Raw genomic sequence first — 14,454 nt, 5'->3', positions numbered from 1 at the left:
TTTTAACTTTTGGCTGGATGTTCAGTTTCCAAAGCTTATTTATAAGGTCAATTTGCTCATGTTTTTGTAAATTAGAAAGTTGTAACCCAGTAGCAGATTTAATTGTATACTTACCATGAGAGGCAGGACCCTAGATGTACTCATCCTGTTGCTCCATCACCGGAAAAGGAATTCCAAGGATTTGATCAACAATAGGTGGGTCTAGAGCAGAAGACAATTTGTTCTTATTCTAGGTATTGTTACTGATGTAGTCACTAACTGTTTCCTCAATGTTGATTAAGTGTAGTCTGTCCTAGTTCAGTAAAGGGTGATCAAGAACCCAATTGAAGGTACAGAACTTGATGTCCTTTCTGTTTCCTATGATCCATCGCATGCCCTTAAGTATTAGTTGTCTTGCATCAAGAATACCATTCCTAGCCAGGGAGTTTTGTTGCTTCTTTTTTGCCTGAAAGAAGGAAGCTTAAGTAAGTATTTCTTCCTATGATCTGAGCCCACCTGTTGTCATGATCATTGATAATTTTTCCAGGCTAATTTTCCAAGAGCTGCATTGTTAAAAAAATGCAGTTGGTCTCACACGTAAGCCAACTATAGCTTTAGGCCTGCAAACTTGATCCCAAGCAACAGGAGGACATTTCATGTCGGATCCCCACAAAAGGATCTGGCTTATTTGTCAATTTCATTGGTTACTTTCTTTGGACACCTAAAACAGGTCATCACATGATTAGGCATACCAGCAAGGTTAGCTTAATAAGAGTAAGTCTACCCGCTCTTGAAAGGGAGCCTTTTTTCTAGCCAGCTAATCTGTTGGAGATTTTCAGGAGAAGTTCTTTAGCATTAATAGGGTCCTTCCAAAAGATCACATTGTGAATGCCAAAATATTTTTCAATAGTGGATTTTTGTTGAATTTGGAGAATATTAACAATGTCTAGTTTTAGAATGGCACTTACCTTGGGGGAAAAGTATAAGGACGATTTGTGATAATTTATATTTTTTGTCCAGAGGTAGCAGAATATCGGGACATGATATTTACAATAGAAATTCTAAATCCAACAGTCATCTGCAAAAATAAGGTTAGAAATTCTAAATCCGAGTGGGGAAGACAATAAGCCTACCTGAGACTTGTGGTTGCTAGCCAGATTATTTAGCTGTCTGATAAAAGGTTCCATAGCAAGAATAAAAATATAGGGAGAGATAGGGTCTCCCTGCCTAATGCCTCGAGTTGGTTTGAACTGTTCTACAGAAGAGCCATTAACAAGAATAGAAAAAGAAACTGAAGAGATATAGTTCATCACTAGGTTAATCCAATTATCATGAAAACCAAACTTCCTGAGGCAAAGTTCTACATAAGACTAATTGATATAGTCATAGGCCTTTTCTAGATTAAGCTTAATTGCCAGGGCTCCTGTACTGCCTTTCTTTTTTTGGAAGTCAGAGAAAAGCTCATGAGCAATGAGGATATTATCCTGTATGGCTCTTCCAGGAGCAAAAGCCCCTTGGTTTCTGGATATGCATTTTTGTAAAAGTGGTCTGAGCCTTGTAATCAGAATTTTAGTCAGAATTTTGTAAGAAACATTGCACAGACTAATCGGTCTGAAATCGTTCACCTTTTTTGGGTTTTCAATTTTGGGGATAAGTGCTATGTTGGTGTGGTTAATGAGATGTAAAGAGTTACTATCACTAAAGACATTTTGTATAATAGGAATTAAGGTACCTTTTACTTCTTCCCAACAGTTCTGGTAAAAAGATGCGTGTAGGCCATCTGGTCTTAGTGCTTTAAGAGCTCCAATTGATTTGACAGCATCAAGTATTTCTTCATCTGTGACCTGTTGTAAAAGTAGCATATTATCATTATCATCAATGTAGGGATTAATAACTGAAAGAAAATCATGAATGGAGTTAACATTTGGAGCAGTATCAAGCTGAAATCTCTTCTTAAAGTCCTGAACAAGAATATTGGTAATATCTTATTCAAAAGTTGCCCAGTTTCCAGAATGGTCCTCCAGTTTGGCAATGTAGTTGGATTTCTTCCAGACATTTGCTTGTAATTGAAAAAACTTGGTGTTTCTATCACCAAGTTTGAGCCAGTTTGCTTTGAATCTTTGAGCCCAAAAAATTTCCTCATTGCTATAGAGTTGCATGAGTTCCTGCCTGTTCTGCCAATCCTTCTCCTTTAAATAGACTGAAATGGGGTCGTTCATTAGTTGCTGTTGTATCATAGTTGATGCAGAACAGATGACAGCCCAATTTGAAGAACAGTTGGATCGTGCTAAAGGAGGAAAACGAAAAGTGACTAGTAGACGCGAAACAGCTCCACGTCCGTTTGGGACGCACCTTACCTTTCCGGAAAGGGAATCGCGCCAGAAATCAAACTCATCGCTTTGCCATGACCTGTGACCTTTTTCGGGCTTTCGGGGTCATTTAAGGTCTCAAAACTGCATTTTTCTATTTTCCGGTGTTTTGGTTTTCCTAGTTATTTTCGGGTTGTTTTTGTTTTTACCCATGGGCTTTAGGGTTTCATTGTTAGTCGCCCTAGGGTTTATTTTCTTATAAATAAGCCGCCTTAAGGCTGCAGAACGCATCTTTTATCTTATTATCAATAAAATTGAGATTATTCTCTTTTATCTCTGGTGGACTCCATAACCCTTTTGCTTAGGTTTATTGCTGGTAAACCTAGTTATCAATCCGTCTGCGTCAGGTGGTATCAGAGCAGGTCTTCCCTGTCTCTCCTATTTACCTTGGTAGCACTGGGTGAAGTTACAAAATCAGATATAGAAGCTTTCACAGCAGCGTTTACCGCTGCCATCAACACCATGAACAATCGGATGGACCAGCAGACCAATCGGATGGACCAGCAGATTGGAGAAATTCGTGGGTTGTTGGGAGAGAGGAATAACCACAACAACAACGATCAGAATAGAGGTAGGGGAGGAGGCCAGCGAGTTAGGGCTCCACGTAGAGAGGTTGTTGTTCATACTTCAGAATCTGAGTCTGAAGAAGAGGTTGTGCAATATGAACCACAAGGACAAGCTGACCAAGATTACAAAGTCAAGGCCGAAATTCCTTTCTTTTCGGGCAACTTGGGTGTAGAAGATTATCTAGATTGGCAGCTTCAGGTGGACAGGTTCTTTGAGATTATGGAAGTTCCTGAACACAAGCAGGTTAAGCATGTTGCATGGAGATTGAAGAGTATTGCTGCAGTTTGGTGGGATAAATTGCAGAACACTCCAAAGAAGCAGAGGAAGCAGGGTGTTAAGACATGGCGAAGAATGAAGCAGCTGATGATGGAGAGGTTCTTGCTGGAAGATTATGAGCAGATTCTGTACAGGTTGTATATTGAATGTGTCCAGGGAACTAGGACAGTGGCTGATTACACCGCTGAGTTCTTACGCTACTCAGAGCGTAATGAACTAGGAGAAACTGAAGGCCAGAAGGTGGCTCGCTATGTCAGTGGGCTGAAGCCTTCCATTCAGGACAAAATTGGGTTACGAACTGTTCATATTATGGCAGAAGCTTCAAACCTAGCATTGAAGGCAGAGTTGTTAGAGAAGCCTTCACGAGCTTCTTCTTTCCAGAGATATAACTACCAAAGGAGCACAGATTTAGCAAACGCCTCGACTGACAAGGGTAAAACCATACTGCAGAAAACAGAAGGTGCTTTTAGGGCTTCCAATCCTCCTTTTAAAGGGGCTGGCAGTTCTAGTGGTGCTCAAAACAGGGCCCCGAACCAGAGGCTTAATAATCCTTATGCTAGGCCTACAACAGAAATTTGTTATCGATGCAACAAGCCTGGTCATAGATCTAAAGTATGCCCTGAGAGGAGAACTGCCCTTATAGATGATTATGATGAGGATGAAGAAGAAGTTGGAAGAGATGGCAATTATGATGGGGCTGAGTTTGCGGAGGAGGAGTCCCCTGAAAAGGTTAATATTGTGTTGCAGCGGGTACTATTATGTCCTAAAGAGGAGGGGTAGCGACGCAATATTTTCAGGTCCCTTTGTTCCATTAATAACAAAGTGTGCAATTTAATTGTGGATAATGGAAGCTGCGAAAATTTTGTAGCCAAGAAACTGGTGGAGTATTTGCAGTTACCTACGCAGCCTCATGATGCACATTATTCCCTCGAGGGTGTCAAGAAAGGTCCACAAGTTCGAGTTGTTGAATCCTGCAAAGTACCGGTGTCCATTGGTAAGCATTATAAAGATGAAGTTATGTGCGACATTATTGATATGGATGCTTGTCATATTTTGTTTGGACGACCTTGGCAATTTGATGTGGATGTGACGTATAAAGGCAGGGATAATGTGATGTTGTTTATGTGGAATAACTATAAAATTGCTATGGCTCCTGTGTGTCAATTTGAGAAATCTGGTGGAAAGAAAGGGGAGAGTTTTCTGACCTTGTCTAGCAGTGAATTTGAGATGGAGGAGGCCTTTAAAGAATCTGAGGTTTTCTGTCCAGTGGTGATTAAGGGTTTGTTGGCTGCAGAAAAGGAAGAGGTGGTGATTCCTAAGGAAGTGCAGAATATGTTGGGAGAGTTTGAAGAGTTGATCGCGGATGAGTTGCCCAACGAGTTACCACCTATGAGAGACATTCAGCATCAGATTGATTTGGTGCCTGGAGCTAGCTTGCCCAATCTGCCACATTACCGAATAAGTCCCAAGGAGAATGAGATTCTGAGATAACAGATTGAAGACTTGTTGAAGAAAGGGTTCATTCGAGAGAGTATGAGTCCTTGTGCAGTTCCAGTCCTCCTTGTTCCTAAGAAGGGCAATCAATGGCGGATGTGTGTTGATAGCAGGGCCATTAATAAGATAACTGTGAAGTACAGGTTTCCTATTCCTCGTTTGGAAGACATGCTTGATGAGCTAGAGGGTTCCAAAGTGTTTACCAAGATAGACCTTCGTAGTGGATACCACCAGATTCGAATCAAGCCAGGAGATGAATGGAAGACAGCTTTTAAGAGCAAGGATGGCTTGTACGAGTGGATGGTTATGCCATTCGGGTTGTCTAATGCACCCAGCACCTTTATGAGGCTTATGAACCAGGTTCTTCGTCCTTTTATTGGTTCCTTTGTAGTGGTGTATTTTGATGATATACTGATATATAGCAGGACCAAAGAAGAACATCTGGTACACTTGAAGCAGGTTTTGGGAGCTTTACAGGAGAATAAACTGTACATCAACCTGAAAAAGTGTACATTCTGCACCAGCAAGTTATTATTTCTGGGATTTGTGGTTGGAGAAGAAGGCATTCAGGTTGATGAAGAGAAGGTACGAGCTATAAGAGAATGGCCAGCTCCAAAAACAGCTTCTGAGGTGCGGAGCTTTCATGGTTTAGCTACCTTCTACAGGAGGTTTGTGAAGAATTTCAGTACCATTACTGCCCCTATTACTGAATGTTTGAAGAAAGGCAAATTCCAGTGGGGGGAGGAACAAGAGAAGAGTTTTGCCTTGATCAAGGAGAAAATTTGTACTGCACCAGTTCTCGCTCTTCCTAATTTTGATAAGGTTTTTGAGGTTGAATGTGATGCTAGTGGCGTGGGAGTAGGTGCTGTATTGTCACAAGAGAAGAAACCAGTAGCATTCTTTAGTGAAAAGCTGAGTGAAGCTCGTCAGAAGTGGAGTACTTATGATCAAGAATTTTATGCAGTGTTCCGAGCATTGAGGCAATGGGAGCACTACCTGATTCAGAGAGAATTCGTACTGTTCACGGATCATCAAGCCTTGAAGTACCTTAACAGTCAGAAAACTGTGAATAAGATGCATGCAAGGTGGGTGAGTTTTCTGCAGAAATTCCCTTTTGTGATTCAACATAAATCTGGTACTGATTTGAGTAGGGTGGCAGATGCTTTGAGTAGGAGGGCTTCCTTGCTGGTCACTTTAGCCCAGGAGATTGTGGGGTTTGAGCTCTTGAAAGAGTTGTATGAGGAAGATACTGATTTTAAGGAGATCTGGACTAAGTGCAGTGGCAATAATGCAGTTGCAGATTTTTATGTGAATGAAGGATATTTATTCAAAGGCAATCGGCTATGTATCCCTAGTTCTTCATTGAGAGAGAAACTGATTAGAGATCTGCATGGAGGGGGTTTGAGTGGACACTTGGGCCGAGACAAAACTATTGATAGCCTTGAGGAGAGGTATTTCTGGCCACAGTTGAAAAAGGATGCAGGAACTATCGTGAGGAAGTGCTACACCTGCCAGGTTTCTAAGGGTCAGTCCCAAAACACAGGACTTTATCTTCCTTTACCTGTTCCTGATGATATTTGGCAGGACCTTGCTATGGATTTTGTGCTGGGATTACCCCGTACCCAAAGAGGTGTGGATTCTGTGTTTGTGGTAGTTGATAGGTTCTCTAAGATGGCGCACTTTATAGCTTGTAAGAAGACTGCTGATGCGTCCAATATAGCCAAACTGTTTTTCAGGGAGGTGGTTCGTTTGCATGGAGTGCCCAAGTCCATCACCTCTGATAGAGACACGAAATTCCTTAGTCACTTTTGGCTTACGTTGTGGAGAATGTTTGAAACAACCTTGAACCGTAGCAGCACAGCTCATCCTCAAACTGATGGACATACAGAGGTTACTAATCGAACTTTGGGTAACATGGTTCGGAGTGTTTGTGGAGATAGGCCCAAACAGTGGGATTATGCTTTGCCACAGGTGGAGTTTGCTTATAACAGTGATGTACATAGTGCAACAGGGAAGTCCCCATTCTCATTAGTTTATATTGCTGTTCCTCGACATGTGGTGGATTTGGTAAAGCTTCCTAAGGTTCCTGGTGTTAGTGTTGCTACTGAGGGCATGGCTAGAGATGTGTAGGCTGTTCGAGACGAAGTTAAGGCCAAGCTGGACGCAACTAATGCTAAGTATAAAGCTGCAGCTGATAAACATCGCAGAGTAAAAGTGTTCCAAGAGGGTGATGACGTGATGGTGTTCCTGAGGAAGGAGAGATTTCCTGACCAACCTATAACAAGCTGAAGCCCAGAAAATATGGTCCTTTTAAAGTGGTGAAGAAGATCAATGATAATGCTTATGTTGTTGCACTTCCAGATTCGATGGGCATTTCTAACACTTTCAATGTTGCTGATCTGCATGAGTTTCGTGAAGATGAGGCTCTTTATCCTGAACAGAACTCGGGGTCGAGTTCTTCGGAGGTGGAGGAGACTGATGCAGAACAGATGGCAGCCCAATTTGAAGAACAGTTGGATCGTGCTAAAGGAGGAAAACGAAAAGTGACTAGTAGACGCGAAACAGCTCCACGGAGTCCGTTTGGGACGCACCTTACCTTTCCGGAAAGGGAATCGCGCCAGCAATCAAACTCGTTGCTTTGCCACGACCTGTGACCTTTTTCGGGCTTTCGGGGTCGTTTAGGGCCTCAAAACTGCATTTTTCTATTTTCCGGTGTTTTGGTTTTCCTAGTTATTTTCGGGTTGTTTTTGTTTTTACCCATGAGCTTTAGGGTTTCATTGTTAGTCGCCCTAGGGTTTATTTTCTTATAAATAAGCCGCCTTAAGGCTGCAGAACGCATCTTTTATCTTATTATCAATAAAATTGAGATTATTCTCTTTTATCTCTGGTGGACTCCAGAACCCTTTTGCTTAGGTTTATTGCTGGTAAACCTAGTTATCAATCCGTCTGCGTTAATAGTACTATTTTCATGCAGTTCTTCTAATTTCCTGAACATGTTTCCGAAAACAGTCTTGCTCCAGGAGCGGGCTTGAGCAGCAAATTGACCTGTAATTGTAATGAAATTTAGCAAGGAATTATCATTTAATCGTTGTGCCCAAATGGAATTAACCATAGCCTTGTGAGAGAGCCACATAGCCTCAAAGTTGAACGACCGTGCTTTTTTCCTTTCTTTCTTGCTTAAAGTTAAGCAAATGGGACCGTGATCTGAGCCAATAATTGAACGATTTTCTAATTGAATCTCAGGGTATAGTCATTAATGATGAAAGTGGCATTTACACAAGCTCTATTCAAGTCTTTCAAACATTAAAGTGTCACCAAATTTTTATTAGGTTTTTGTCTTTTTATTTACGCATTTTTCTCTTTGTTTTTGAGCCTTGGATCTTGAGTAGAAGTTCAATTTTTTACCAATAAACCCAATGAAGTATTTAAGCAAACTTTCTCCACACTCGAAGAGGCTTTTGGTCAAATTTGAAGTCTTTTCTCCTTCTTCTTCTTCTTCCTCCAATTCTCCACATGTAGACTAGCACAACGTAGAAAACACACATCTTTGGTACCCGGACCATCATCTCTACACCATGACTTCATAAGTGTAGCTTGAGAATCCATGAAGTTATGGCAATTGCTAGTGACAAACTTTATCATGACTTTCATGGATTTCTTTAATCTTTTATTACAATAAAACTTATAGTGGACATACAAGCTTTTTTGATATGCACGAATGAAATGAACTTATTGAGTGAAAACAAAAGACTGTACTTTTGAATTGAAAAAAAAAAAAAAAAAAAACCGCCATTATTCGAACCATTCATATTAAAACCCTAAACTGGAAAAATCAATGAAATCAGAGATTATTTGTCTAGGATGTATCAGCCGGTAGAGCTTTTAAAAAGAAATATGAATAAAATCAAGAAAATAAAATCAAAGGCGGCTTTACTTACGGTTCTAGGGTTTTAGGAATCTTAGCAGTAACTCATTTCTGACGAACTCTTCATAGGGCGGGTACATAATATGCTTCTTTCGATTTGTAATGGATTGACACCCTGATTTGATTAAAATAAATAAATAATAAAAAGAAAAGGTGTAAATTGGAGCAGTTCCCGCGAGGGAAACTCGGATCAGACAAAACAAGGCGCCTCTTTTGGTCGTGAGAATGAGTTGTCAAATATCCAACCCAAACAAGCAGAGAGAATGAATTAAAATACAGAGAATAAATATCAATCAATCCAGACAGTTATAACTGAGACCGAGACAGAGAAAAAAAAAAGAAGAAGAAGAAATTGAAAATGGAAGCAGCGATGGGTTTGATGCGAAGAATGCCTCCCAAGCACATCGACACCGCTCTCTCCGCGCTCCTCTCTCTTCTTCCCCAGCACTCCTCTGATCTTCTCTCTCAAGTCGATCAGCCACTCCAGGTCCTCCCTCCCTTTGCTTTTCCCACGAAATTGAATCGAATTGAATTGAATTGAATTTTCAGTTAGGGTTCTTCGCTTTTCCAATTGAAATTGTGTGGCGTAAACAGGTTTTGTGCGATGCCGAGTACGGCAAGGAGTTCATTTTGTGCGAATACAATAGAGATGCAGACTCCTACAGGTGAAATCAACACTGCCGAGCATCGATTTCACACTTGTTCGATTCGCCTATCCGAAATGCATTTACTATTTACCAGTCACAGTCTGATAACAGATCTGGCCTTTAATTTTGATTTTCAGTTTGACTTTGTTTACATGATTAGATTTGACAGATTCGAGAAATGGAACTATATATGTCATCTTTTTCAATTATTAGATTTACACACCGAACGATTTCACTGAATTGGAGTTCTGTCACTTCAGGAGTTCTTCAAAGCCACTGGTTTTCTAATTGCTTCATTTTCACTTTTTGCGTAAAGCATTCGATATTCGTTAAAGAAGCTAGCTCTTTTCAATTAATTTTTTGTTTTTTTTTTGTTCTGTGAGTATCAATCATAGTCTCTGCTGACCTTGTTTCTTTTCTTTTTCATATTACTGTATTTGTATGTAGATCACCTTGGTCAAATGTATATCATCCACCGTTGGAAGATGGCAGCCTCCCATCTGCGGAGTTGAGGCAACTTGAAATTGAAGCAAACGACATCTTTGCCGTTTATCGTGACCAGTGAGGTCCTTTACTTACTTCGTTCTTGTTTTTATTAATTCAATTGTATCAATAAAGACCACTTTTTAATTGGTTCTTTTTTTCTGTTATCTAATTTTCAAAGAAAACTAGAATCTCTAGCCTGTATAGATCATTTATTTGCTTCGTTCTGAAGATTTACTTGCTTGATTGACGGGTAATTTGGTAGGTATTATGAGGGTGGCATTTCGTCAGTTTATATGTGGGAGGATGATAATGAAGGCTTCGTAGGCTGCTTTTTAATAAAGAAAGGTATAGTACCTGAACCATCTCAAATCAGTTTCAAAGCTACTTTAATTTTTATTTTTTTATACATACTAGCTGATTTTTTTTATTATTTTTGAGAATGAAGATGGCTCCAAGACTGGGCAAGGTCGGAGAGGTTATCTGCAGGAGGGGGCATGGGATGCTATACATGTTATTGAGGTAAAGTCCATTCTCCATAGTGGAAAAATATCGATCTTTGGTGAGGACATTCATGCGATCACACCTCTCTCTCCTTTCACACTTATTACTATATTTTTATGTGAGAATGTTTGTCTACTGACTTATCCAGTGTGGATCTTTGGGTTTTACATAGGTGGGTCCAGAGGAGGAAGGAACAACCAATTACCGTTTAACCAGCACTGTAATGCTATCTTTGACTACCGATAATGAGTCATCTGGCACATTCAGTTTGTCTGGATCAATTAGAAGACAGGTAAATATATGATTCTATTTCAACTAATAATTGCATACCTTGCTCACTGCAGTGCCAGAGCTCTCCTTTCATTTTACTTTTTACGTTATTTTGATATATATTGAAGAAAATTTATCTTGATGCATTGGGTCTGAGTTTTCCATTATTTATGCAATGGCAATTAGTATGTCTTCCATCTGAATTTCTGTTGGGCTTGAGCTTGTAAGTTGTAAAAGTGTTCCTCAGAGAAGGCATTGTTTATCCGGGAAACTGCTGCTCTGTTTGTAGTTGCAAATGGACTTTAGTTTAATGCTATAGTGAGTCTTTTTTGATATTTTTGAGAGATAGAACTTAATCTACACCAATCACAGTGCTGCAAAATCTTGGCGGCCGCAAGATAGCAGATGTCATTCTTCTCTTCCCACCCATCCCATGAAGTGCATGATGTAGAAATAAAAAGCAGAGTTTTAGAAACCTCTCCCCCAACCCAAAAGAAATAATAAGCGGTTGGATTTTTCTTCTGCACATGTAGCTTGTAAGATCTATTGGTCATATCAGTAAAGACTAAGGACCTTGAAGATGCACTAACATGGAAGGTCGGGGAAAGGGAAGACGGTGGGATAGAATTTAACCAGGGGGGAAGTAGTGAGAAAGGAAAGAATATAATTATTGAAGATAAGCTGTAGAGAATATACTCCTATTGAGGACCTGAAGCAGTTGCGGAAAAGACTTGTGCAGTTGTATGATTTCGTGACATGTATTCCAAAAGCATTACTAGGAACCCATGTTTTATCAATGCTTTTACTCTGTCTTGGTTATTCGGAAGAAAGTGGAATCAAAATGCCAAAACATGTTCGAAAATGCTTTGAAAGGAAAGCTAATATAAAACTTTCTTTTCTTTTTCCTTCATTTATGTGACTTGGATAGATTCATAATATTAGTTGTATTATACTGTCACAGTAGTGTGGCTGATAAGGTTTAAGTACAGCACATGATTGGTTTCCTTAACAAACTATTGGTTTTCCATGCTTCGGATGCATGAGATCATTTAACTAGCTACTTTGTTAGCTAGTTTTTGAGTTGTATGCTTTGCATCATTTTATAGGTATGGTATCTTGTTTGTCACGCATCAACTTCTTCTGGACAGTTTGTGATTTTTGCTGAGTTCGAAGTGATAAGGTTCCCATCTTCTGAAGAGAAAAATAAATAGATAAAATGCTTTGCTTGCATATGCCTATTTGTAGTATATCCTGGGTGGGATATCATGAGTAGTTTCTCCGTTTGGCTTTGTAGATGAACATGCGGCTCTCAGTTCAAGAAGGCCATCTGTGTAATATGGGAAAAATGATAGAAGAAATGGAGAGTAAGCTGCGAAACTCACTGGATCAGGTACTGTGGTTTCTTTTGTGTGTATTTCAACTCTCTACATTCCCATTATACAGTCAAAAACAATATTTCAAAAGTAGTGAACTATTGTGCAAGTTCTTTTGCCACTTTAGCCATGCAATTGGGAGGTAAAAAGTTGTGCAGTTGGTTGGAATTTTGAAATTCTATTATTTACGATCTATATCGCAGGTTTACTTTGGGAAGACGAAAGAAATGGTTTGCACTCTAAGACCACCAGCTGAAGTTGTGATGAGACTGCCTGACAGCTGAGGTGGCATTCTATGGCCTATCGCAATAGAGAGACCACCATATGCTTCTTCTCATATTTGCTTGACAGTGTGATTAGCAATATTTTTGTTTGTGTGTACTTGGTATGTTATACTTTCTGAAATGTTCTTCCCTTTGTATTTGGTATCTTAGAGTCACTCTGCTACTTCACAGTTGAGATGTCTGGTTTGTCAATTGAAAGCACCTCATGGATTTTTCATTCTTCATTGTGTTGTGTAAAGCATTTTTTTTTCTGGCCATGAGGAATGCAATATACTCCCTAGAATGATGCCTAAATGAATGTATCTTCTATTTTCAATTTTTCAGACCATTTCATAACTATTTAACTAGTTGGTGTTGCTTAGTGGATTGAACCTAAGAGCATCTTTAGTTGGTACAGTACACCCATCCTCAACAAGGACATCCTTAATAATATTAGTTGTCATCATATAAGGCCATTGTTGAATGTTATATTATTATTTTTTTTTTCCTCAAGATTAAAAAAATTAATTAATTTTGGATATAAAAAATTAAATTAATATATTTATGGAAATGCTACTAGAGAAAAGTCAGCAATCATTCCCTCCCCTCTCCGACGAGGTCTTTGGCAACCTTAGGTGAGGGTCTTTGGTGAACTTTCCGGTTACCTCTGGCGAGGTCACAAAAGTTACTCCGATGAGATTTTTGGCACGGTCACAAAAACTACTGTCATCAATACCAAAAGCTATTACTCTCACCAACGCCAAAAGCTAGTTATCAATCTTGTAAGCTACTACCAAGCAGAACAAAAACTGCTTCCAGAGACTAAGAAAGTTATTCTCAGAGACTAACAAAACTATGGATATGTAAACGATACTACCAAAATAAAAATGCTACTGCAATTGGTAAAGCAAACAGATTCAATGTTACAAAAAGTATGCGGGGTTCAACAATGATATAACTATTTAAAATCTACTTTCATAGTTGTACAAAGTCACTACCGTAGTTGTGAAAATCTATTAGCAAGCTACTGTCAATGTTGTAATGATACTGTCATTTTTCAAATGGCCACCATTGATGTTCTTGTTGTGAAGCTCTACCACACTACACTAACCATAGGCATATTTTGCCACCTTCAGCACTAGATTTCATTTCACCATTTCTTGGTCGGTCGGATAATCTCTTGGTAAATAGAGGCTTCACTACCCAAACTCACATGATTTTTAGAATCTAATACTGCAAATGCAAAAGGGAAGAATTCTACACGAACAAAGATACAACAAAATATTAATATTTGAAATGCAAACTAAAAACAACAGCGTCATAAGCTATTTCTATTCACCTAAACAGATGCACAAAAATGCATATAACTTAACCCTACAAGATGATAGGAGTATAAAATGCGACGTTTATAATGTCTAAATCCCTATATTTTGCTAAGTTATTTCCTTTAACTTGATCATATTAACTTAGTTAGTGTTTTGTAGGTACATTATGTTCGTGGAGATACTTTAGGAGCTAAATGGAGTCTCAAAGACCAGAAATGACTAAAGCAAGGCACAAGTGGTGCAGAAATGAAGAGAAATAAAGAAATGGAAGTTCTCTAAATCCTACTAGGAAAAGGAATCCCAGTTGGAGTAGGAATCAGAAGCTCACTTGGACTCAAACTCTTAAGTCGCAGAAATTTGGAGTTCTACTTGAATCAGGAGTCCCAATTCAAGTCAGATAAGGAAACCTAGTGTCACAAAGAGTCCTGTTGAACAAAGATTGCTCGAGAAGATTCTGGAAACATCTAGAAACATTTCATGGAAGAAGTCCTTATTGGACTAGGAAACCTATTGGCATGTGGAGTCCTGATGATACCAAAAGACCTGTGGAAGCCAGGAGACGTCAAAGAAGGATCATTGTAACATCCCGTATTTTCACTTACCCGTTTACTAGTCATTTGGACGGTAAATGACAACTACTCTCACTTTTTACTCTAATTCTGTATTTTAGTGGCCCTAAAAGTTGACTTTTTGATCGGTCCAAAATTTGAGAAAACTTCCTTCTTAAAAGTCGTAGAGGACGTTAAACCGAGTCCGTGGACATGTGATACACCTAAATCAGAGTTCGTATGCGAAAGTTATGAGTGATTTAAGAAAGTTACTGTTCATGGTAAGAAAATTATATATATAAGGAAATTTACTGTGGTAGGTTTCCAAAACCGGAAACCCACCTTTCTCTCTCCTCTCCCCCGATTTTTCCCTCTTTCTCCTTCGGGAAATTCTTCTTCCCTTCGATTGGCCGCCGTCCGGCCATCACCCG

General features: G+C 39.4%; 1 protein-coding gene across 1 annotated transcript; it reads left to right on the top strand.

The window, feature by feature from the left end:
- Positions 1 to 8,808: 8,808 nt before the first annotated feature.
- On the top strand, positions 8,809 to 12,395 carry LOC133740492 (probable F-actin-capping protein subunit beta). Its single transcript, XM_062168442.1, has 8 exons — positions 8,809 to 9,097; positions 9,205 to 9,275; positions 9,705 to 9,818; positions 10,006 to 10,088; positions 10,189 to 10,262; positions 10,417 to 10,536; positions 11,809 to 11,904; positions 12,091 to 12,395. The coding sequence occupies exons 1-8, from the start codon at positions 8,969 to 8,971 to the stop codon at positions 12,169 to 12,171; spliced, it is 768 nt and encodes a 255-aa protein (XP_062024426.1). The 5' UTR covers positions 8,809 to 8,968; the 3' UTR covers positions 12,172 to 12,395.
- Positions 12,396 to 14,454: the final 2,059 nt, after the last annotated feature.

This window comes from Rosa rugosa, chromosome 3 (assembly GCF_958449725.1).
Source record: "Rosa rugosa chromosome 3, drRosRugo1.1, whole genome shotgun sequence".
Classification (NCBI taxonomy): domain Eukaryota; kingdom Viridiplantae; phylum Streptophyta; class Magnoliopsida; order Rosales; family Rosaceae; genus Rosa; species Rosa rugosa.
Note: the sequence above shows the minus strand (reverse complement) of the source record. Positions and strands in the feature narration are given on the sequence as shown.